This window comes from Typopeltis vanoorti, chromosome 9 (genome assembly GCF_054136105.1).
Source record: "Typopeltis vanoorti isolate ZY-2024b chromosome 9, IOZ_Tvanoo_1.0, whole genome shotgun sequence".
Taxonomy (NCBI): Eukaryota; Metazoa; Arthropoda; class Arachnida; order Uropygi; family Thelyphonidae; genus Typopeltis; species Typopeltis vanoorti.
In genome coordinates this window covers 42,926,152-42,952,769 of record NC_143557.1, presented here as the reverse complement: position 1 = coordinate 42,952,769, position 26,618 = coordinate 42,926,152, and the positions used below count along the sequence as shown (strand labels likewise).

Sequence of the window (26,618 nt, the reverse complement as noted above, 5' to 3'; positions counted from 1 at the left end):
TTTTCAAATATGCTTTGTACATTATAACTATCCTACATATATCACATCATGTCACTTCATTCTTGGTGTTCTGAAGATCATGTTACTTTGAAAGTTACATTTGGGAAATCTACTACTGCATTCTTTGCAAAGGCTTCTTTAGGTTTCAAATGTTATACCATTAAGATGTGTTTCTGTTGTTCTGTGATTCCCTTAACTTAACTGTGTGGTCTTACATACTGAAGTGTATACATCCCCTTGCTATTTATCATGAATATCTTTAGGTTTCAAATGTTATACCATTAAGATGTGTTTCTGTTGTTCTGTGATTCCCCCCCCCCCCCCCCCCGGTTATCGTAACTTTCAATCAACCCATGGCAGTGATGTGCTATAGGTTCACAGTTTTCTATTGGTGGGATTCACACACAAAAAAAAATGCGGTCTCTTACAGAAACTGGCATCTACTAAATCAATAAAATAAAATTAATTATGTAAATGGTGATATAAGTTCCTTAAAATAACCAAAACACATTTTTTTTTTTTTTGCTGAAACCCTATCTGAAAGGGGGGGTGGGGAGGAAGGTATCTCTGTTGTGAGTGCTGTAATCAATGTGTTATGCTTATCTCAAAGATCAAACACCAATAAAATGCACAGACAAAATTTTATTATTTTTTCATCCAGCAGGACTTCTTTTAGGCCCAAATGTTTAGTCACTCTCCACTATATACAACGCCTCAACAAGCTTTATGCTGCTTTGAACATAAAACCCACAACTGAGACAGAAACTTGGAGACCATGACTTCACATTTTTCGGGCGTTTTTTTTTTTTTGCTGTACAAAAATAAGGACAGTGTGCCATTGTATAGGAAGGACTAAAAACACAATTCCTCGCTTCAGGGTGAAACTAACAATTTCAATGTTCTTCAGAGCTTTCAAAATTTCTGGAATTTTCTTTCATAATAACAGTAAACACTTATGAACAATAATACCTACAGGATGCTCCTTCAACAGACATGGCCAGTTATTTATTTTGTACTCTTTCATTTAAACTATATTTTCACATTTCCTTCAACCTTTTTCATAATATACATTTCTGGCACTTGCACAATACAATTAATTTTATTTTACAAAACAAGTAGGCAACAAGTTGGTATAAGACACAGGTTAGAAATATATGGGTATTCCAACCCTTTTATTTTTAAAAGAACTAAATGCATGACAAATGAGTTTTTAAAGTAGTTTAATCTGATGTCATATGATTTAAGATCATTAATGAAATTTTAGCACTAGCAATAACTATAATAAATATGGCAGAGTGTGAGATAAAAAGTGAAATTATATAACTAATTCAGAACTCATTTGTCAGAAAATTTCTTGTTTTAAGTTAATTTTTAACATGTCATTTTGTAAACTTATCGTAATTTATAATCACTTTTGGTTACTTTACTTCTAAAGGCAATTTTCCTCATGGCCAATAACAGATATGAGAGAATAATAGAGGCTTACACAAGGCATATGCTTCACTGACAATTCTCGAGTTGTATTTAAATATAGGACATATTAAAACCTGAGATGTTAGTAGGATTTAACATCTCTTTTATACAACCTTTCTTTGTGAAAGACACTAATAACAGCAAGCTGCCTTAGCAGCTGACACACAGCATATCTCCCTGAATTTCTCAAATAATATCAAACCTAGTACACTCTGAGTGTTACCATACACATTACATGCGTATCGGACCTCATTCTATCACACACCTACTGCGAGGCAAACTGTACAAAGTCCTGGCAATGGACACTTAAAAGGAAAGCCAAACACCTCTCTGTTCTCAGCTGCTGACAAGTAAAGAATGTGAAGGCAGTAGGACCAGGCTTAACGACAGAGAGCTGGGCTTTCCTGGAAGCTTGGCCCATACAGACACTCTCTTGGAACTAACACACCTTAGTGATCAAAAACCCGCATCTGGATGTGGAAATTTGTGAGAAATTTTCAGATTGTTCAGCTGTCAGTTCAGTTCCCTATCTTCTAAGTACCTATACTCAAAAGTAAAACCTTCTTTCTTCCTTTGGCCCCACTTCTCAAAGTCAAAATAAATATATGTGCCCTGAAACAAGAATAAAAATAAATAAATAAATAAAGATTATGATTCTGAAGAAAACTATTAATGTATATATGAAATTTTCATATATATATATATATACATATATATATATATCCTAAATGAAATTAAATACAGAAACAATTTTATTTGTATATATATATATGTATCTTTTCCATTTCTATTATTACTATTTTATGGGAATCTCCATGGAATCCGAAGACTCAAACTATCCACATAATCTATACTTCTTCAATCCACTGTCAGACAAAGCACTCACATCCAACTCTGGCAACCCATTTCATTCATTCACAATTCTCAAAAAATCTAGTCCTCGCACCCCCTGCTAACCACACTTTACTTAACTTTCAGGGATGACCTCTTGTTCTCCCCCAGCCAAGTGCTAAAACATTTCCCCTGCATCAATCTTATAGAATCCTTAAAAAAGTAACAAATGTTTTTATCATATCCCCTCTTTTACATCAATCAACCAACTTCTGCAATCTACAGACCACCTAACATCCTGGTCACTTGCTTCTGAATCCTCTCCACCACTTCCTTATCTCCAAGAAACCCACAAGACTAAACTTCAACTCTCTATCTCCATTCCCAAATTTCTAGCTTCATCTATTTACTGGACTATAGTTCCATCAATGTCTTTATCTTTTGCCCATACTGACAGTGGATTTAAGTTATCCTGCAAGCTCTCCATATCACCTTGATTAGCTATAACCCTACCTAATTTTGTATCATTAGCAAACAACTGAATATTTCCTATATCGTTTATGTACAAATAACATGGAACCTTGCAGCATACCAGTAGTCACCTGCTTTCACCTGGATACTGCTCCTCCATGTACCACTTTTTGATATCTGTCCAGCAGCCTTCTCATAATCTGATTTTGTCTTTCTTACCATGCTGGTCACCTTTCCCTTGTATAAGCGCCTCCGTAGTGCAACTGGAAGAATGACAGTACATTGCGCCCTTCGATTGGAATAGGCCTAAGTTCGATTCTCGTCACGACGGGAGGAATCTTTATCTGGACGATTTCAATCAAAGGTGAGTTAGCCGATCTCATACAGAGGTAGCAGGGTTTTTCCTCCTGGAAACTCGGGTCGTTCATCCCACATACAGACAAATTGGCCCTTCAGAACACACGCAATTTACAGACAAAAAATACCGGTGCTGGTGGGTGGTAGATGGCGTTGATTTGTAGTAGAGGTTCAGTGTAGTGGTTGAGACAGTTGTAGGTGTCCTCCCGCGATGAGTCTTCGGACTCCTTGGAGGTATCAGGAATAATAATAATAATACTCCACAGCATTTTTCTTTTTCTGCTGTTCGTGCTTATCGATATTACTCATTCATCGAACTCCTACCTACTTATCCCTCCTGACCTAAGGAATACAATTTAATACTGCTTCCTCCAGATGCTCCTTAACAATTTCCTATGCACTAATAACATTCTGCCCTTGTAGAGTATTATTCTATGGCACAGCTTGAAGCTTGTCATAATCACCTGCCTTTTCCACATATACCACTTCTTGACAGAATAGTTCTCATGTTTTATAATCTTCCATGTCAAGAAATCATGGCCACTTTCCCATCGGATGTAATGTGGCCACCTTGGTTATAGATAGCTCTTCTGATCCTGACAGGGTCCAATCTCCATAAGATGCTGCCTCAAGTAATTATCTCTCACTACGTGTATAAATTCCATTTCCTTCCTGCCTGTGTTCTTTCTATGTGTTCTTTCTTCCTTACAGTCTATATCTCCATAGTTGAAGTTCCCCATAATAATCACTTGATCTACACTCATCGTACTGACTAGTTGATGCATGTCTTTCAGATCATCCCTGAAACCCTCTAACCTATAGCAGCAACCAACCATACATTTTGTCTTATTGGCCTTGATCTCACACCAGACTGCTTCAAATGAACAGTCACCATCCCATCTTTCTTCTATTCTTTTTAGCTGCAATTCATCTGCTATCATCAGCAGCATACCTCCCTCCAGCATATCTTCTCTATCTTCCCTAAAAAACATTAACTCCTTAACATTCTATTTCTATAACGACATCATTTGCTGTTAGCTGAATCTCACTAATGCCTGTAACTTCTGGCAAGGTTGCACTAACCAGTGCCAAAAACTCCTCTCTCTTGTTCCTGATAATTTTGGCATTAGAATATTAGAACTGTAGCATCCCTTAGGCTCCCACACTTGTTGGTCATTCTTGCACTCATTTGATTTATGGGTGCCTTTCACACAAACTCAAGTGCATTCAATTCTTATTGCATAAAATGTTCTTGAATGCATACTTGGTGAACAAAGTTCTCTCTAGACATTTAACATCAAAACCATAGGTGTAGTCTGTCAACATGATACAAATCCTTCTTCTGTCAAACTCAGACCACAAGGCCCACAAGTTCTACACCATTCCTTCTGCAAGATATTATATTCTTGTTTTCTGTCACAACATAAACAAGGATCTGCAAGTACTTTACAACTTCAAACTGTATTTGTATAATTGCAATGTATGAGTGTGATATGGAGATATCTTATTTTCTCTTCAGCAAGCAAGCATAAGGTAGCAAACCTGTAGCAACCATTAAAGAAAAAAATACTGACTGCTTACATGATACACAATTTGCAGTACAGTAAAATTATGAAAAATTAAAATTCTCTTTATGCAAAATAAAATATCATCTGCATTCTACAAAACAGTTACAAAAGAGATCCAAACTACCAAACACTGCTGGAAGTTGAATATGATCACCTGGTGTGAGCTTACTTATTCTAGGCCCTTGGTGGATTGATCAAATTCCATATTTGAACTTGCAGTCAGGTATATAAGTTTATAACTTTTCAAAAATATAATTTTCATAAAACATTATTTCACTTTAGCAGCAGAATTTAAGATAACTAAATAAGAATAATGTACTAAGAAAAATATTTTAACGAATAACATATCGGCATCTCCACTATATGTTGCCTAACAAACAATTACCGTATATTATCACGTATAATGCGAAAAATTTATGTTAAATAATACTACTTAAAGTTAGGGGTTCGCATTATATGCGGATCTTAAAAAATATAACACCTTATTAGACTTGCACACACAATATATACTACCTAATGCCTATGCAACCAAATCTACTTGATCCACTCGCATCGTATCTGAGCATAAAGCCAGTAATGTAAATAGTGCTAATACCCCCCCCCCCACCCCCTTGGCGGGATATTAGCACAGTTAGGTAGATTGGTTTAAGCACAGTTAATTTTAAATATTATTCGTTAAACAAATCTAGCCTGAAAATGAGCCAACAGAAATTTTCATCTTTGGAGGCAAGATTTAAATTGCGTGTCGTGCAGTTTGCAGAAGAACATAATAAGTGTTGCCATGAGAGAATTTGGTGTAGCAGAGAGTAATATTAGACTTTGGCATAAGCAAAAAGACAGTCTTGAAAAAATCCCCAAAACGAAACGTGCCCATCGTGAAGATGCAGCGTCCTTTCCAGAACTCGAAGAAGAGCTAAATGAATGGATTTTGACGCAACGACAAGATGGCATTATAGTAACAAGAAATGCAATTCGTTTTCGAGTTCTACATCTGAAAGAAATAAATAAAGAAAGAAGAAATAAAAACCCTGTATAGATAACTAAGTAAGCAAGCTTGTTCCTAAGCTGATATTGTTAAGAGCCTTTAAAAGTAACGAATGCAAAAAATAAAAAGAAAGAAAAACATGCTTGCAACCAAGTAAAAAATATAGCTGAAATTGTTTGTTGAACTAAATAAAAAAAAAAGGAAGGGAATTTTATTACAGTTGTGATATGATAAAATAAGGTTAAGTAAAGCAAAGAAGATTAGTCATAGGAGTTTGTATGTGAGAGGCTAGTTTTTACACTTGAAATAAGAGATTAAATATTCGAGTTAATTCTTAGAAAATTTTGGAAAGGGGATTAATTTAGTATAGATGACATAGATGTTAGCTTAAACAAAAATCCAAAGCTCAAGGTCATAATTCCCGAATTGAGACTTCATCACGTGTCAATTGCGTGCACATGGACTGCATGATGTTTTGGCAGAAAAACGCCACTCTAATTGGTCAGTGAAATCGACTCCAGTAAGGTGGGAAGAAAAGAAATTGAAGAAGGTGCCAATAGGGGTCATAGTATAAAAGGGTTAGGAACCCCCTCAAGAGGCTTTTTCCTCAGTTTTTTTCTTCAAGAGTCTTCATATAGGTCTCACGCGGTTTTCCTGAGTGACAGGTTAGGAGTTTTCTCCGTCCGACACAATAAGGAAACAAAGTGTGCGGGATTTCGATTCCGTGTTCCTATTGTAAGAAATGAGGGACGCCGTTTAGTTAAAAAGAAAGAAGATAATGTCTCATCCAGTGATCATAACAAGAGAAAGAAAATTCTATAAAGAAGTCAGTGCCCACGTGGTGAATTTCACAGCGATAGAATAGATGATCCTATGTATGTCCTTGATTGAAGAACGTAAGGTAAAGATTATGAAAGCCCATCTTAGTGCCAAACGAACTTAGGAGTGATAAGTTATAGAAGAGTTCGTCCTAGGAAGGTAAAATATCGGAAAAAGGTAGAGACCAGTGTAGAAGATCCAAGTCAAAAGGTACTGTAAAATCTTGTGTCAATTCAAATCATATGTAACTGTAGTCATCGTTCAATTACTGAACAGTTGAAAGGATTAATGAGAATTATACTAGAACTTTATTACCTGTCAAACTAGAATAAAAATGAGCTTGTTACTATTAATTAATATGTATTCATGTGCCTAGAGATTTATGCATGTACATTGTATTTTAATTAAGAGAGTTTTAAAGGTCAAAAGTGTGTATTAGCTCAGCTAAAGGATAATTTTAATCCATATTGTCTTAGTGAGAAAATTAGAGTAACTGATCATATATGTCCTAGAAAATACAGAATTACAGTGTGATCAAACCAGTAAGGGGTTTGACAAAAGATCAACTAGTTCTAGGATTATACGTGTTTGTATGTATAGAATCTGTTATAGCGATATGATCACAATCTTTACCTAATACTTGTGTTTAGCTAGTGAAAATTTGTATTATATATTCTTAGTATTAAATTGAGTTTTATTTGATAAAGAATGAATTGTACCATGTTTAAGAGTTCAATAAATTTTTGTTCATTGAAAATACAGTTGTCTGAGATTGCCACTCAATGCACTACTTGTAACAACGTACGAACGTAACCACATGGCGGGAGGGGGGGATTTTTTTAAGTTACGAGATAAAGGTCACGGCTGAATATTAGTTTCACACTCAGACATATTTTGGTAATTGCTCCTTGTTTTTGAATTTTATATCTTAAACTAAATGTCCTGAAAGGCGCAGTATAAAATAAATATTTAGGGACACTAAGGGAAGAAGCAGCTTGAATATTTGTATTTGGATGATATCTTGTATATAAATAAGATTTGGACAAAGACAAGTAGAGTTCCACATTTAAGGATAGTTGAAAGCCTAATAATCATAAATTGGGACACAACAGCATTAACATTATGACACCAAACAAAAATTGCACAGAAGTTACCAAAGCAGCTTGAAGAAAAAGTGGAGTCCTTCCATAAATTTACCATAAAAAAAAATTTATCATGTATTTTGACATTTTGTTTTAAAATAAATATTTCTTTCGTTAATTCGTATTGTATTATTTATAATGTTATGGAACAAGATTAACCGATAAAATTGAAGGAGGTTTCTCTCTTAGCATGTACTGCAAGCCCTCTCATATAGGTCGTTATCTACACTCATCCTCATTACACCATATATCACAAAAACTAGGTATTATACACTCAAAAAAGGGCAATCTCTGTTGTATGAGATAAAGAAAAACTGAAGGAAGAATGACAGCACATTCTCACTCCAACTACTTGTGAGCAACAGGTATTTTAAGGAAATGGTACGAAAAATACTATTCTCTACTCATGCTCCACAACCAAATCCCAACATTTGCAACAGAACTTCTGTTTCCATCTCTTATATTGGTAGCCTTCCTCTCAAGATCACCAGTCTCCTCAATCTCATTGCATAAAAGTGGGTTAAGCCTGTTTTGACTATATGCAGTTTATTGCATTCGCTAAAGACTACAACCCGTTCTACAAACAACCTGGAGTTTATAATACACCATGTTCTCGTGGCCTTTCTTACATAGGGCAAACATCTAGAAGTTTGAATATCAAACAGAAAAAGCAAATTGGAGACATTAATAACAAAAGCAAAGACAGCTCGAGCCTAGGTTTTCACTTCTATCGAACTCATCATAACACTGAAAAGGATAAGAGCATGCCTTACATAGAAGACAACTTCACTTCTCGCAACATAAAATAATCAACTATGTTCATCTGTTCACAAAGCACACTCAATAGGAACCAAGGAATGATACTGTGTGACATTTGAAAATCACTAATTAGATCTTTCTACATGTCAGACTAACTTTTCTACAAACAATCTTACGCACATCACTGAGCAATAGCCAACCCATCGCATGCTCCACATGGTTTCTGTTTTCAACTTATATCACAACGGTCCCTACACGTCCTGTATTTTAGTAATCCTTTAGTTTGCGTTAACCTTTTATTGTACTTTTTATCTTAACCCAGATGAACCCATAAGTATCTGCAGCAAACCTACTGTAACTGGATAGAGACACCGTTTTCCCCCCAGAAAAATGTGTCCTCCCCACATATTTTGAACCACTTATAGTTCACTCTTAACCTGCAGTGACAGATTAAGAATTCTTCTATCCCTTGAAAATGAAATAAGTACCAAACATATGAACTTATTTGATGAATTACAATAATCTCTCAATTATCTAACCACACCAGAAAACAATTTTCCAGTCAGATAACTGAAAGGCTGGTTAACTTGAAGGTAATGGAGTTATATCATAAGTTGACACACAGACCCATTCAAGAGTTGGTTAATTGAAGGTTCATTCATTTGAAGATCAAATAATTAAGAGATAACTGTAGTATGAAATAAATAAGAAATTGATCCACTGTAAATGGACATTTTTAGGTTTTATTAAAGTGCTCATTCATTATTTATTATAAACAATAACATATCTTTGTGTCTGCACTTTTGATTACAATTACCCCCCCCCCTTCCCCACCCATGCACATGAACAGAATTAATGCATGCACTGATATGTGAATTTACTTATACAATGTAACGATTGTCTTTATAACCCAGAAAAGCAAGGAGCATAGCAATAAAAACTTCTCAAAACAATTCACAATTGCTTAAGAATACCAGTTACAACAGGTTGAAATTTCAGGTCTAAATCAATGTTTTGACGAAACTGTCTTAGTTGTGTGTGTGTACAGGATATTATGATAGTACTGCATGAAGAACTTATATTAAATACTGTCTTTATTTGAGTTGTAAGTCAGCAGTTAGAATTGTTCGTATATCCTAATATATTCTATCCTAATATCCTGTATAACCCTTGAGGGTACATGATACATATAGACAAAATAAGAGATTTGTTCATAATGAATAACATTCTTGTATAGTAATTACACCATCAATTATTGTAGCAAATGAATCTATTTTTGGTCTTTGGTCCAAGTCACTCAGTATAATTTTGTACAATTTTTGAATCATTTTTGTTTAAATTTGAAATTTTAAAATGCCTAATTTAAACAGTTGAAGTGACTAAACAAATCTTGTACAAAATTATACTGAGTGACTTGGACCAAAGACCAAAAATAGATTCATTTGCTAAGATCCATTGGCCGCTAGAGGGTCAGACAGTTGGTCATGTTTTCAGGGAGCTCCGGAAAGCTAAGTAAAATTTTGAATGAAAATTAGAATAACGTAATATTGTCTAATTTTGGTAGCTTGTGGTGTCTGTGTGATTTTGGTGTAAATTCCGTTATTTAATTTAGTATTTAACGATACGTTTCATAGATTTGAATATGGCGCCAATGCGACGTAAGATAATGGTGTCCAAAAATACGACGGCATTGTTCAAAAACTATAATGTGAGAGAATTTGTCCAATGTGATGTGTGTGGAATGTATGCATTCCTGAATGAGGCTGGAGTTTGGATTGAAAGTGACAGTGGTGGGAGAATGTGCAGAATGTGTAAGCAAAGTGAGGAGTTGAAGTAAGTGTCAGGTTGTGAGACAGCTATGGTTGAAGAAATCCAGAATGTGAGTGAAAATAGTGGCTTGATAGGGAATTGTGATGTAGAATATGGCAATGAGAGCGGTGATCTAAGAAAGAGTGAGAGCAACTATACAGAGAGAGAAAATGGTTTGAATGATAAAAAAAATGAGGAATTATTTGTAGGGAGTGAGATCGCTAGGTTGCACGCAGTGATACAAAATGCACAGTGGCAATTAGAACACCTGCAAAACTCTTTCCAGAGTGATTCGGCTAATGTAAATAAACAAGTGTTTGAAAGGAAAAATAAGCGTAAGAGTGAGAGAGTTTCTGAAATGAAGGAAAGAGTGTTGTATGGTGACTCGTTATTAAGAGGAGTGATAGATGGGAGTGTAACTAAATTGTACTTACCGGGTGGGAAATTTAAGGATGTAAGTGAGAGTATTAGAGTGCAAAAACAGAGGGTGAAAGAATTAATAATTGTGGCGGGTACGAATGAATTGAAAGGTGATAAATTTTTTATGAGAGAGGACTTGAAAGTATTGTTAAAGGTAGCAAAAGAAAAGAGTGACAGAGTTAGAATGGTGAGTCTGTTGCCGCGGTATGACAGAGAGGAGTTTAGAAGGAGGGCCATAATCGCAAATGACATTATGCGCAGGTTATTCAGACGGTGTAGTGTGGAATTCGTGGACGTGTGGAATGAGTTTGATGGGCGAAAGGACTTATACAAGATGGATGACCTGCATTTGAATGGACTTGGTGTGCGAAGATTGGAAAAAGTGTTGCTGAATGAAGTGAAAATGGATGTGCAGAACCAGGGAAACTAGAACCACCAAGTATGGGGAGGAGTAGATATGCAGACATCAGTGAGACAGTTGAGTGTAAAACTGTATATAATGTACCTGAGCTAGCACTAAGGACAAAAAATGGGAATGGGACATTTAGAATAACGCATCAAGATAGGGGTGGGACAAAGGGATCACTGCATTTCATGTATACTAATGCCAGGAGTATTAGAACAAGAAGGAAGAATTTTTGGCCTTGATTGGCTCTTCCTGGCCACAGGTTATTGGCATTAGTGAAACATGGCTGACGAAAGATGATATAGTTAGTGGGATAGAATGTGTAGGTTATATTGTGTTTAGAAGGGACAGAGAGAATAAAATGGGGGGAGGGATGTTATTGATGATAGCTGATGAACTGCAGCCAAGGAGAATTGAAGTTGTATTGCAGGATAGTGAAAGGAGCTCATTTGAGGCTATTTGGTGTGAGATTGAGACTGGCAGAATAAAATATACAGTTGGGTGCTGCTATAGACCAGGTGATGGAATAGATGGTGGAGATAGTATGCATAAACAAATTGATGAAATGAGTGGAAGGAGGGTAATTATTATGGGGGATTTTAATTATGGTAACATTGATTGGAAGGAGAAGAGGACACATGTGAGGAAGGAAATGGATTTTATTCAATTATTAAGGGATAACTATCTGAGACAGCATGTAATTGAAAATACTAGGAGTGTGAGAGTGCTTGACCTGGTAATAGCATCTCACAATTTGACTGTAAAGAATATGACCGTGTTGCCACCTATTGGTGAGAGTGATCATAAGGTCTTGACCTGGGAGGTGGCTAAAGGTGTGGAATTTTTGATTAAGACAGGGTATGTGTGGAATTACCATGCTGGCAAGTATGACAAGCTTAGGAGATTGCTTGGATCAGTGCCATGGCATGTACAACTGCAAGAGCTGGACGTCGATAGAGCATGGGAAGTGGTCAAGGAGCATTTACAGGAGGTTATGGCTGATTGTATACCTAGGGTCCGAATAGTAAAACAAGTGGGTGTTAAATGGATGAATAACACCATTAAGCTTGAGCTGCAAAAAAAGAAACAACTGTGGAAGGAATTTAAAGAAAGAGGTGACCTGCAGGCACACGAATGGTATAAAGTGCAGTCCAGAAGGGTAACAAGTGCGGTAAAAAAAAGCAAAAGCGGATTATGAAAGGAAACTAGCTATGCAAGCAAAAGAGAATCCCAAACAGTTCTTTCAATATGCTGCAAGCAAGAAAAAAACTGTACATGGCAAAATGATTTTAAGGAATGACGATGGTAAAGAGGTCACTGAACCAGTCGATATAGTGGAGTTACTGAGCACGCACTTTGCAAAAGTATATCATCTAGGTGGTGACATTGAAAAAATGAAGGAGCCATTAGTTTATACGGGAATTGTGATGAATGAATTGGAGGTGATAGTCTATTACAGAACCTTAATGTGAATATATCTGTGGGATTGGATGGTATACCGGCACGGATCTTGCGTGAAGCGGCTAAGGAATTATCAGTGCCCTTGACCATGTTGTTTAATCTGAGTCTCGTGTCTGGTTTAGTCCCAAAGGCGTGGAAAGAGGGGAAAATAGTTTCACTGCATAAAGGAGGATCCAAGACTATGGTTGCAAATTACCGAGCGATCAGCATATCAGAAGTTGTTGTCAAGGTCTTGGAGAAAGTATTCAAGAGAAAAATACAGGAATGGATTGATGAAAATGAGATACTGTACAGGGGACAGCATGGCTTTGTAAAGGGTAGATCATTCCTGAGTAACTTGCTCAAGTTTTATAACAAGGTGACGGCTGAACTGGATAAGGGAAATGGGTTTACAGTGATACTGCTAGACCTGGCAAAGGCATTTGACAGGATACCACATGGAATTCTAATCCATAAACTACAACATATGGGAATGGATATAGGGTTGGTGAGATGGATAGGTGGGTGGTTGATGGAGAGATATCAGAGAATAGTTTATTCAGGAGTAGAGTCCAAAAGACGGCCTGTGACTAGTGGCGTGCTGCAGCGTTCTGTTCTTGGACCACTGCTGTTTAATTTGTTCATTAACGATATAGGGATCTAAGAGGAACAGTTCATTTGTTTGCTGATGATGCAAAGTTGGGTAGGGCAATAGTGAATGAAGATGTCAAAATCTTGCAGGATGATTTGGATAGATTAGAGTTCTGGGCTAAGGAGAATGGATGTCAATTTAATGTGACAAAATGTCAAGTTATGCATTTTGGGGTGAAAAGATTAGCAGCAGTAAACCACATGGGTGGAACTGTACTCCAAGAGATTGATGAGGCCAGGGACTTGGGAGTGTTGGTGGATAGGGAGATGAAGTTTAGGGGGCACATTGCAAAAGTAGCTAAATCAGCTCATCAACTCACTTGGTTGTTGAAAAATACCTAACGAGCAGAGACAAGCAAGTTATTGTACCTCTGTACCGAGCCTTGATAAGACCTCATCTTGACTACTGTGCCCAGATTTGGTCACCTTGGTTCCTTCTTGATGGGGAGGAGGTGGAGAGGATCCAGAGGCGAGTGACTAAGATGATAGCAGGTCTATGGAATGAACCATATGAGAACACGTTGAAGATTTGTGGGTTGCAGAAACTGGTTGATAGGCGGAAAAGGGGAGATATGATTGAGACATTCAAATTGCTAAAAGGATTCTATTAATTCAGAGGATATTTTTAAGATCAGGACTGGTGGTGGGAAAACTAGGGGACACCTATGGAAGCTGGGTTAGCAGTGGTGTTAGAGCTGGGTTCTTTACTTTTAGAGTGGTAAATGAGTGTAATAAGCTGCCAGAGTCTGTTGTTGGTGCTATGACAGTGAGCGAGTTCAAGGCAAGGTATGATAGATATCGTGAGAATGTCGTATAGTTGTGCGGACATGATGTTTAGGGCCTCCCTCGACGAGTCTAAGGACTCCCTGGAGTAGCCTGAAAATAATAATAATAATGAAGATAATGGATGGTAATCACTATACAAGAATGTTATTCATTATGAACCAATCTCTTATTTTGTCTATATGTATCATCATCATCAAATTCCTCAAGGGGTATACAGGATATTAGGATAGAACTACACGAACAATTCTAACTGCTGACTTACAACTCAAATAAAGACTAAGTATTTAATATAAGTTCTTCATGCAGTACTATCATAATATCCTGTACACCCTCTTGAGGTTACATGTCAGGAATTTGGTGATAATAATGAATCATCATCATCATCATCAAATTCTGATATATACCCTCAAGGGGTGTACAGGATATGATAGTACTACATGAAAAATTTACATCATTGCTGACTTCCGACCAACAATTTTTCTCCAAATCAATCTGTTATCCATCAAGACTCCGACATTATCAGATCTTATATTTCTGTCTTCTAAGGCACTTTTTTTACAGTGTCAATCTACCTATATCTTAGTCGTCCTCTGGATCGTTTTCCTGACAACCTGGCAGAGAACACCTGTTTTGCTGATCTTTCCTTCCCCATTCTGTTTAAGTTACCATACCACCTGAGATTAGCTCTGCTAACAATTCAAGTTCTTTTCTAATATCCTCGTTTTTAATATAATACTGGCATTCATGCCCCTAATATTTCTCGGGACTCTTATCTGTGGTCTCTAATCTTTGGTCAAGTGTTTTATTTGAAACTCAGCTTTCAGATCCATAAGTTAAAATAGGTTTGAACACTGTCTTGTATAGATCTAATTTAGTGTTTTTTTTTTAATTTCTCTAAGTAAAATTTAAATTTCTCTAACTAAACTAATTTCTTTCTTATTCCATATAAATTTATTCAGTTGAGTTCGTACCATATCAGCTTTGTTGATTCTATTGTCTACTTACATATTGAATTTACCATCTTCACTAAAAGTGTGCCTAAGTAGCTGAAATGTTTTATGTGTTCTATAGGTTTCCCCATTCATGGTGCATTTCATGTTTTCAATGTTTCTGCCTATCTTCATTGTCTTTAACTTGCTAATGCTGATTTTCACACAAAATTGCACCTTACAGACTTGTAATAGATTTATTTAAAAGTATAACATCATCTGCGTAAAGTAAAGAGCTGAGATTAACATATCCAATTTTGATATCAGGTTTAATACCACTTTCCTTCATAATGTGATCCATATAGATGATGAATAACAGATGGGATAATGTACCTCCTTGTCTCATACCAGATTTAACATTAAAACATCTTTCTGCACTTCCTTCAAGTCTAACTGCTGACTTAAAGCTCAAATACAGAGCAAGTATTGCTTGATATAATGCCCTATTGACACCATATAACTGTACCATTTTGAATAACTTTTCTCTTACCACCTTGTTATATGCCTTTTGCAGAACTACAAAATTTAAATACAGATCTTTGTTATATTCCCAAAATTTCTCGTAAAGTCAAAATCTGATCCTTAATTGTCTCTATTTGGCCTGAATCCAAGCTTGTTCTTCACCAAGCTTCCCTTCCACAATCCTTCTCAATCATTTCTCAAGTATACAATGGTACCTTGGTTTGCGAGATAATTCGTTCCAGAAATGCGCTTGTAATCAAAAGCACTCGTATATCAAAGCGAATTTTCCCATAAGAAATAATGGAAACTGAGATGATTCGTTCCAAAAATTAAAATATTCATATAAAAATGATTAATACAAAATACATATACCTTCATATACCTTTTTATATTTTTATTATTTAAATGTAATATACATAAAGTAATAGAATTTATTAATTACATTACAATTACATATTACAACTCGCACTGCAACAGCCTTACTCGGGTGGTGCTTTTCTACAAAATTTTGCACTGTTTCCCACATTGTACTCGCCCCCCCCCCAAATCTCATTTGACGTCTTTTTCTCCTCCTCCTCAGACGAGATCTCCTCCATAACCTCTTGCTGTTGCTCGCGATGCAGATTCATCAGTTCGTCGGTGGTAAACTCCTGGCCATGTTCCTCCATCAGCTCTTGAAAGTCGTCCTCATTCACCTCCAATCCCATGGTTTTCCCCAAGGACACAATTTCATCGACAACTGGCAGCTCCTGTTCATGAGCAAACCCCTTGTCCAATCGGACCACAGTTTTCTCCAAGCAAAATTAAGGGTTCTCTTGGTGACCCCATCCCAAGCTTTATTGATGATCTTGATGCAGTTTATGATGTGGAAATGATTTTTCCAAAACTCTCGGAGGGGAAGGCTAGTTCCTTTGGTCACCTCGAAGCATCGCTGAAATAGTGCCTTGGTGTAAAGCTTTTTAAAGTTCGAAATGACCTGTTGATCCATGGGCTGGAGTAATGGAGTAGTGTTGGGAGGAAGGAAGTTGACTTTAATGAACTTGAATTCTTCCAGTAAGTCATCCTCAAGGCCTGGGGGGATGAGCAGGAGTATTATCCATAACCAGCAAGACTTTGAGTGGCAATTTTTTTTTCTAAAAGGTATTTCTTCACTGCAGGACCAAAGACCTCGTTAATCCACTCAACGAACAAGATAAGAGTGACTCAAGCATTGCTGTTGAATCTCCACATTATGTTTAACTGGCTCTTCTGCACCTTGCATCTCTTGAAGGCTCGTGGATTCTCAGAATGATACAAGAGCAGGGGCTTGACTTTGAAATCACCACTTCAATTAGCACACAGCAAGAGGGTGAGATGGTCTTTCATGGGCTTGTGACCGAGCAATGCATTCTCTTCTGTTGTAATGCAGGTCCTCTTTGGCATCTTTTTCCAAAAAAGCCCTGTCTCATCGCAATTAAAAACTTGCTGCAGCAGGTAACACTCAGAAACCATGAGCTTCTGGAACTCGGCAACCAACGCCTCAGCTGCCTCTGCGTCCAAACTCGCAGCCTCTCTGTGCCTCACAACACTATGGATGCCTTCTCCTCTTAAAGTTATCGAACCATTCCCTGCTCGCCTTCTTCGTTTTCTGTAGACGTACCTGGCAGTTTACTTATGAGGTCGGCGTACAAGGCCTTTGCCTTCTCACAGATCAAGTTCTCAGTCACAGTATCACCTGCTAGTTGCTTCTCGTTTATCCACACCAAAAGCAACTTTTCTACATCTTCCAGAATATGTGGCCGTTGCTTTGATACTCTCGTGACTCCTTTTGCTACATCTAGCCCCCCTAGTTTTTCGTTCATCTTTAATACTGTGCAAATCGTTGACGTAGACTTCTTATAAAATCTTGTGATGGCAGCCACTTGCATACCTTGTTCATGCTTCCCAATTATTTCCTTCTTAACTTCCACTGTAATCATCTCTTTCTTCTTACTGCCTTCCTTTTTCAACCCTTTTCTTCATTGGGGCCACTGTCGTAGTAGAGTTAATAAAGAACAGTCACTACATTTGGACACAAAATAAAAAAAATGCTTTACGCACACACACACATGGTCAGAACGTTGGCACGAATGAGGTATGTCGACTGAGACCGAGCATGCGAGACAATTACCCACAATCCCGAGCGGCTTGTGATCATGTGATGCTTGGCAGACAAAGCGTATAGGTAATACTCATATTGCAAGACCTTGCTCGTTTATCAAGATAAAATTTATTAAAAATTTTTGCTCATCTTGCAAAACACTCACAGACCAAGTTACTCGCAATCCAAGGTACCACTATACTTGCATAAATCTTACCAAGAACACTTAGTAGGGAAATACCTCTGTAATTCTCACATTTAGTTTTATTTCCCTTTTTCTTCATAGGTATTAAGAGAGCACTATTCCAATCATCTGGAATTTGTCCTTCTGAACTATGCAGTGCAGCCACTGTAAGACTTTTATACCTCCATACTTGAACATTTCTGGTCAACTCCCACTGCCTTTCAACATTTCAGGGTTTTGATATGTTTTTTCTACTTGAAGTATCAATACGTATTCCTGATTGCCTGTTTAGTATTTTTTAGCAGTGTGCTGTCACTGCTTGTTTCATTTAGCAACTTTTCGAAGTAATTACTTCATATTTATCATGGATATCTTTTTCTCAAGTTTTCACGTCACCTTTATCATCTCTAATTCCTTTTACAGCACTCTTTCCTCCATTTCTGAATTTTTTCAATAGCCTCCAGAATATCTTGGTACCTTCCTTATATTTATTTTCTATGTTCTTACCAAAGTCTTCCCATGGCTTTTGTTTATCTAGTTTTACACAGTGTATTCTTACATTTGTCTCTGCATTCTCTAAGAGCACACACACACACTGACTTATTTCTCAGGAACTTTTGATCTGCTTTCTTCTTTTTCTTCACTGCTTCTTTAACTTGCTGTGTCCACCAAGGAGTTCTGATTTTTCTATCCTTGCAGACAATCTCACCACATGCCTCTCTGGCTAAATCAATCAATATTTTTTTCAGGTCTTGCCACTGAATCTCCAAGGTTTGGTTCATGTTCCCAAACTCTTTCAGTTTTTCTTGAATAATGTTTGTGTATTTTAGTCTACCATTCACATCGAGAGCTTCTCATCTCTTATTTGCTTTAAAACTTTCTTACATGTACTTCTTTTCAATATGAAATTCAACTTTATCCTGCTCAAGACTAAATGGTGAACACTTCCAGTTTCAAATCCTCTGTATACACTTTAGTGTCCTGCAGCAGTGAGTAAAAATCACTATCAACAATAACATAATCAACGAGACGTTTCTTATTCCTAGTCTCTTCTCTCCAAGTGAATTTGTACACATTTTTATATTGGAACATTGTGTTAGTAGTAACCAGTCCATGTCCTGAGCAGAAATCCAACAGGCATTTGCCGTTATTATTAGATTTGCTCTTTTCTCCAATATATTTTTGTATGTCTGACAATCATTTTCTACTCTACTATTTATATCCCCAACAAGGACCATCTTTTCCTTTTTCACTGTGTGAGCTGTTTCTCTAAAGTCTCAAAAAATCCCTCCACTTCTACCTTAGTAAAATCTTCTGGAACTATAGGCACAAATAAGTCTCATTGTCCAGTTCACCATTCTGGTATTTGCCCACATTACTCTACTTGATATTGCCTGACTTCAAGAAGATTAGCCTCATATTTAGTGTTGAATACAATAGCTACTCCTTCTTTTCCATGATTGTTATTACCTGAATATAACATTTTGTATTTATGGCTTAGAAAGATTTCATTAGTTTTTGTCTTTTTTGTTTCAGTCACCCCTATTATGTCGATCTAGTACTTATCCAATTCTTCTGCCAGGATTCTTATGTTGATAATAGCGATTTTGAACTCTGGTGATGTTGAATTGAATGTGTTTCAGGATTTGTTCCAGTAGCTCACTTTTTGTTGTTTGCCCTGGTTCCCTCATAAAAACAATGGCAACCTTGTTTAACCGAGCAACATCCCAGCCAACATAAAATTCTCTCATGTTGTAGCATTATTTTACATTGTGGTTTAAGCTAATAAGAAAACTATTTGTTCAGCTAAATCCCAAACCGCCAGCCCATCCCTTTCAGTATCCAGGCAGATACCTAACAGGGTGCACTACAAAAAAGGTGAGGATTTTACATTAGATCAGAAGCCCTGCTTGATTCTCTGCATTCCTTTAAAGGCTATGTGGATCTCCAACATAATATCATTGGATGCTATTGGTATAAAAAGTCTAACTTTAATAAATACTATCAAAAGAATGTGTGCTAAATGGACTCAAACACAGGTGCCAGGGTTTTTCTTCCTGGAAACTGGGTTATCCCCTCCCCCTTTCCTCCAAAGCCAGAATACATACAGTTGAAAGATGACATAACAGATAGGATAAACCATCCTATTAGCATTAATTACATTTATAAATATCAATTTAATTGGCAGTCAGTAGACATTAAGCCTATGAAATTAAGGAGAAGTTGTCATTTAATCATGATCCTACAAAGAATTTCAAAGATTTGTATAGTATAGTATAATATGAGAAATTATCACGATACCACGTGACGATTGTATCATACTAAAATGTTAAGGGTTATGTTTCCCTTTATACTACTGAAAACCTCATAACTCTTGGTAGTTTCATGTAAAAATTAGTTTTCCCAATTTGTAGACAATAATGCATATTTACTCCAACAAGCTTTTATTTATTTATTTTTTTTAAATTCATGGTACTGCATTATATGTCAAGTGAGCAAATGATCAAACTGTTCACTTTAACAGATAAACTGCAATAGCAACAGTTACAGTAATATACTACAAATAAGTACAAAATATTGGCAGAAACTGAAGATGAGATGTGAAACACATTTTCTATGATACTGTCATGTTACCTATGACATTGGTATTGGTATAAAAAGTCCTAACATAGAAAATTCTTTCATTTTTCTTTCTGAAACAGGTGATTAAGGGATAATTAAAGGTTTGCAAAATGTATATTTAAAACATTCTTGTAATACTTTCCTGCTGTCCATCAAATGACAAACAACAAGGCCACCAGCCAAGATGATATACCGGCTACTGAAAGCTACTTGGATCACAGCGGCTGACAACGCTGTTTAACAAGATCATAAATTACAATGAAATATCAATCTGGGTAACCAGTATAACAATTCCCATCTGGAAAGGCAAGGGGATATTAGTGACTGCTCAGAATACAGACCAATTCAGCTACTTTTCCATACAATGAAGATTTCTGAATAGATACTCGATGAGCACCTTAGAGCTACTATCGAAATTTCACCAAATCAGTGTGGATTCATTAAAAATTGTGGAACAACAGACATAATCCATGCCATTCACCTCTTAATGGAGAAACATCTAGAAAAGAACAAAATCATACACAGAGCTTTCTTAGATCTAGAAAAGACATTTGACTGTATACCACACGATCTCATCTGGAAGGCATTGAGAAACATTCTGTGCCTAAAGCCTATGTGCAATGCATAAAAATGCTATATCAAAACATCACCAGCACAGCAGGAAACTCTGACATTTTCCCAATAAACGTAGGCGTTCACCAGGGGTCTACCCTTTCACCCTTGCTCTATCCTCTGTATGAACACTGCAACCAAGGATATTCAGAAGCCACATCCCTGGAGACTATTATAAGCTGGTGACATAATACTTAGCACTACATCATCTCATGCAGAAATGGAAAACCCACTTATACAAGTCTGGAATGAGACTTAACACCAAGAAGGCAGAATATGTGCAAGGAGGTGTCCAAGCCGATGACACACAACAGATGGCGTGGAGCTGACCAAATGCACCCAGTTCAAATACTGAGCCAATGCTGTCTGGATGAAGTGCCGACAAGTCACTGAAGTTCCTTGTGATAAGAAGATCCCACTCTACCTAAAATCAAAGATCTATAGAAGAGTCAGATTAGACCACTAGCCATGTACAGAGCAGAATGCTGGCCAAAAACAAAGAAACACAAGCAAATCCTCTATACAATGGAAATGAGAATGCTAAGATGGACACTTCGCATCACCAGGCTAGACTGAATACCAAACACTGACATACATAAGATCCTTGGCACTGCACCAATAACAGAGAAGTTGCAAGTGGCATGCCTAAGATGGTACGGTCATGTGCTATGCAGCAATGAAGACTGTGGCAAAATCAGCCATGAGGCTTAATGTCAACATGTGCACAGCCAATGTCAACAGTAAAACTGCAAGATGGAGAAGGCAGTGCACAAGAATGGACCCTGCCTGAAAGAGGGACAAATGCTAGGAAGAAGCCTTGTAATACTTTCCATACTTGATGTTGTTGAGCACTTATAAAAATGAATATCCTTAATACGATACAGTTAATACTATTTGCAATTATGAATAATCATAATTGCAAATTCATTATTTCAACTGTTCTGTTAAGTTCCAATGTGAATCTTAACAGAATAGCAATATGAGACATCTTTCATCTTTCTAATAATTCAAAATGTAAGAAATGTGTAAGATTTATCCATGAACAACCACTGTACTAGACACAAAGCCAAAATGCAATAATTAGATGCTTTTAAGGTCACACCTGTTCATACTCATCTGTGATTGTTTTTGGTTCTTCATGCCTTTGAAACCACATCATATATTTCGTATGAAACCTCCAAGACTGTTTTTTTAAAGCTTTTGCTGCTAGATATTGTGCCTTTGTGCCCTGAAAAATACAAAACATCTGTAATATGCAAGAAATATCAAACATCTTATTTCATATAGTTCAAAAGTTTATTTATCTCATTTTCTTAATTACATTCAAGGTAACATGAATAAATCAAATATTCTGAGTCAAGGAATAATTAGAGAAGTAAAATATTTGGAGGGAAGAATGATTACGGATAAGGTAGGTGGACATCCAATCTAATATCACCAAAATTGTTTTCTACTACATTAGAATAAATATTTAGGAAAATATCATGGGAAAATTTATGAAAACAGAATTATGTTTTGCAGACAACAGTGTTATGTTATCAAAAAGTAAAGCAGAAGCATAGAAAAATACTAAACAACCTTGACAGAGAAAGCAGGGAAAAAAAAAGGTTTAAAGATTACTATAATGAAAACAAAATTTATGACAAATTCATACCAGATTTAACTAAAAATTAGCAGATAACCCTATTAATATTGTAGATGACTATATTTACCTCAGACAATTAGTCAACTTTAAGGAAAAACAAGATAAAAACAAATAAAAGAATCACAGGAAACAAAACATTCTGGCTGCATAAAGCTTATCTATTAGGAAATTCACCTATATGCTTAAAATAAATGTATTTAATACATGAATTATTGCAGTGTTTACCTACAAGAGAGATGTAAGCAATGACTAAAAAACAGAAAGACAGGCTGTGTATGGTCCCCAAGAGCCTTGAAAAGAAGAATGCTCCACATAACAAAAAAGGGATAAAAATAAAAATAACAGAATTAGAGAGATGACTAGAGTAGAGGACACTGGGAAGTATTGCAAAGCATATAAACTGGTTATATTATTAGATCAACTGATGAAAGAAAGTCAAAAGCACACCGAGTGGATACCTAGAGAAAGAAATGTTGCCAATGAATAAGCCAGAGACATATCTAGAATATGTCTGACGTAAGATAATGGACATTAGCTAAGCAGAAAAAACTAGAAATTTATAGGGAAGGTTCCAGCAGTGGATGGAGAGAAGCTGAAAAAGTGGAAGATGACAACAGTGAAAACCAGAATGATGTCAGAGTGAAGCATTTCATATTGGATGAAATAAGGGCGGCATTTTTTATTTGAAATTATCCGAAATAAACAAGTTTACTGAAACCCTATAAATTCGAATACTTTCTTTTAGTGTTGCACGGTGATCAGCATTCATTTTAGAAATTATGGACTTTACAACCGTGTTATAAATAACTATAAAAAGTAACTATACACAGTAAGCTAAAGAAACAATGATTTGATCACTGGTTGTTCTACTGGCATGACCAGTAGAATAACCAGTTTCTAAATAATTAATTATTTAGAAACTACATCAAAGCTAAATTCTATTTAAGATAACATGAGAGAAACATTCTTTCATGACAATTGTTATATTAGATTTAGGATTCTGGATTATCTATAGCCCTGTTTATAGTTAACTCTTAGGCAGAAAGGTTTCGTGGGTAGAATATGTGCCTTCCATATGCTTGGGATTTTTAGACCATCATTATTGTTCAGATCGGGGTGGTTGAGGAAGGAACCACCCCACTTATCAACATATGAGTGATTGTATGGCAGTTAAATACACTCTATGCAATGTGCAGAACGTGAAGGCATATGCATTCTCTGTCTCTCTCACATACTACTCTATGGTTTCTCATGTAACCAGTGAATACTGATATCTGTGAAGGATGCGATTCATTTTCAACTAAAAGGTGGAAGTTGACAGTCGAAACAAATTCAGTAAAAAAACTAGAAATCATCACACTTGTAAGAAGTATTGAATAGTATGATGAGAATCATGACTTGACTAAAGTCATGATTCCTACCAAACGAGAACATCGGTTTTTAGACAAATCACAGAAGATAATCTTCTATAGTTCTATATTTCTTTACTCAGCAGTATACAAGCTTGAACAGCATAAGGCTACTACACACTAGTCCATTAACTGAGATTTCAAGTTGCCCGAATGCAGTGCATAGTCATTTAAGCAATTTCATTTGAAATAAACAAGATGTTTCAGAATACCCATTACAAACCTTTATGGTATGTAGAAGAGTCAGGGTAGATCAGGTTTTGATTAGGAAAGCATGTCTCCAAATGCATCATTGCAATGGCACAGGTCAAAAACATTTCTGGGTCTGTGCTGACATGAGTTCAGCCATTGGTATGGATCAGGCCATTAACATCAAGGGGTGGTTTGTGGTGACTAAGGAAAGAATGTTTATGTAATTTTATCATGAACTCAAACCACAACAGATGATCAGCAAACCAACTGACTCATTTTGGAAGAGTCCCCTCACAATCAACAATTTGAATCAATCGACATGTTCGGTTCATGATGAAACCATAAAAATCCTCTCCTGATGATAATGCTGCGTTGCAATGATCACTAGTACATCACATTAATGCATAATGGCAAATTACATGAATGCTGATTATGTCAACGTGATGTTAATGTATGGCGAAGTTTAATGTAATGGTAGGGCTGCCCATCAGTTGTATGCACAGTGTTTCCCGCATCTTTTAACTCTATCACACAATGTGAATCAACGGATGCAAGAAACAGTTTCTTCCATACCAACAGGCATGAATGTGGAGCTCCAAGGACTTGCCATACTCCAGACCTGAACAAGGAAATGCTTCGTCAGGATGAAGAGAATCCTTCTGTGAGTACTCATGGGTGTTCCTCACTCCAGCACCAGGTGGACTCTACATACTGATCAGTTCTACCCTTTCCAGTATCAGACGGTATATGCACTGGGCCAAACCAATTTTGCACCATGGGTTGGGTTCTGTAGGTGGTTTAGTCAATCTTGTGTATAAGAGCCTCGATTTCCAGAACTGGTGCTTTTCGCTGATGAAGCTGTATTCACTAGGGGAGGCATGTGGAACTGCCAAAACAGCCACATTTCGTCCACTGATAACCCTCGTGTCACTCAGTGCCATGGATTCCAGAACAATTAGCCATCAACATGTAGGCAGGCATCATTAGTGATAAGTTGATTGGACAGTATCTTCCACCCTGCCTGAACAGCCCTATGCATTTGACATTCCTGCAAAAGACAGCCACATTTGATGGAAGATGTGCCATTGCACATTAGGCAACACACTTGATTTCAACACCACAGTGTGCCACCACCACTTGTGACATCTGACACTACCTCCACCAAACATCTGGTGGGTGATGGATTGGCAGAGGTAGTCCAGTGGCATGTACAAAACTCCTGTGGAGTTGGCAGCAGATTTGTTGGTAGTTAAAGCTGGGGAGATCCCAACCATGAAAGGGATTTTTGAAAGGGTGCACGAGAACTTCTATGCAGGTGTAAGGCATGCTGTAAAGTTGGTGGTCGCAACTTTGAACACCTTTTTGTTAGTGTTTAAAATGTAATTTATCCTATGCCTGATGTTTACATTCTTTTGTGCACACAAAACGTTTTTGACCTGTTTGCAGCGCAGTTTGGAGACAAGGGTTGCTAATCACAACCTGATCTACTCTAATTCCCTACATACCCTAGAAGTTTGTCATGGGTATTTTGAAACACCCTGCATATATTTCTTTCAGCAATCAAATATATATTTAAATCCATTACTTGACTGCTAAATGCAAAGTAATAGACATTAAAAATAAATTGCATGTTCTTATTGCCACAATACATTTCTGAGGCATCTTCAATCATGTTTAAACTTCTAGTCCTCAAGTTCTTTTCTGGATTGGCTATTCAGAGTTAAACCATATCAACTAAGACTAGAAGGCAAAAATATTTTGTCTATTAATGGCAAGTGTTCATGAGTCTGAGCTCTGGTTTTCTCCCTTGCTAACTAGTTTCTTACAAATAACAAGAGCAATTTTATACACACACACACACGAAACATTGTGAAGTGGTGATAATGGTTGTATTGTTGACTACAAAAATTGTCATCCTAGGTCCACTGTAAAAATGATAACAGGCACTGCAAAGGAAACATGTGTAGCCCAAGTGGTCAACAACAAACCCTACAGAACCTCCTAAATGCATGTCTTCAATCTGCAACCCCCCCCCCACACACACTCAATATTCTTGGCAGAAATTCAAATTCAACATCCTGAAGTTTATTTTCCCCAATGACGTTGATTTGACTGCAGCGAAATATAGGATAATAGATAAATAAGTTTATTTATTAACAAATACAGTGCTAATTTCCTTAAAAAAATTTTGATGCTCAAGCACTAGCCATTTGAGTCTTCCCAGTTTTTATCCACTTTTTAACTCTTTTTGAGTCAAGAGTAGTGCATCTATTCACTCAGGCACACTCTTTGGCTTCAAATCTCTCTGCCCACTCAGTCAAATTCATCTACTATCTCTCTCTCAATGCCACCAACAATTATAAACACTTTTACTTCTACTCCTGATTTTTTCTTGTTCCACTTTCCAAAAATAGCAAAGTTTTCTTCCTCAGCGATTTTCATGTTCACAACAACAACAATTGGCTTT

The 26,618-nt window shown here is 36.7% G+C and overlaps 1 protein-coding gene across 4 annotated transcripts in view; it reads right to left on the bottom strand.

Moving 5' to 3' along the window:
• Window positions 1–622: 622 nt before the first annotated feature.
• The window catches only part of LOC150103008 (CCR4-NOT transcription complex subunit 3-like), a 447,199-nt gene continuing 421,203 nt past the window's right edge, over window positions 623–26,618 (bottom strand). For all 4 annotated transcript variants that reach the window (XM_090398514.1, XM_090398516.1, XM_090398518.1 and 1 more), the window contains exons 16-17: window positions 22,008–22,133; window positions 623–2,085 (exon numbers count right to left, since the gene is read on the bottom strand). In XM_090398514.1, the coding sequence (XP_090254640.1) occupies window positions 1,987–2,085; window positions 22,008–22,133 (225 nt within the window). In that variant the 3' untranslated portion in view covers window positions 623–1,986. The remainder of the gene's footprint in view (window positions 2,086–22,007; window positions 22,134–26,618) is intronic.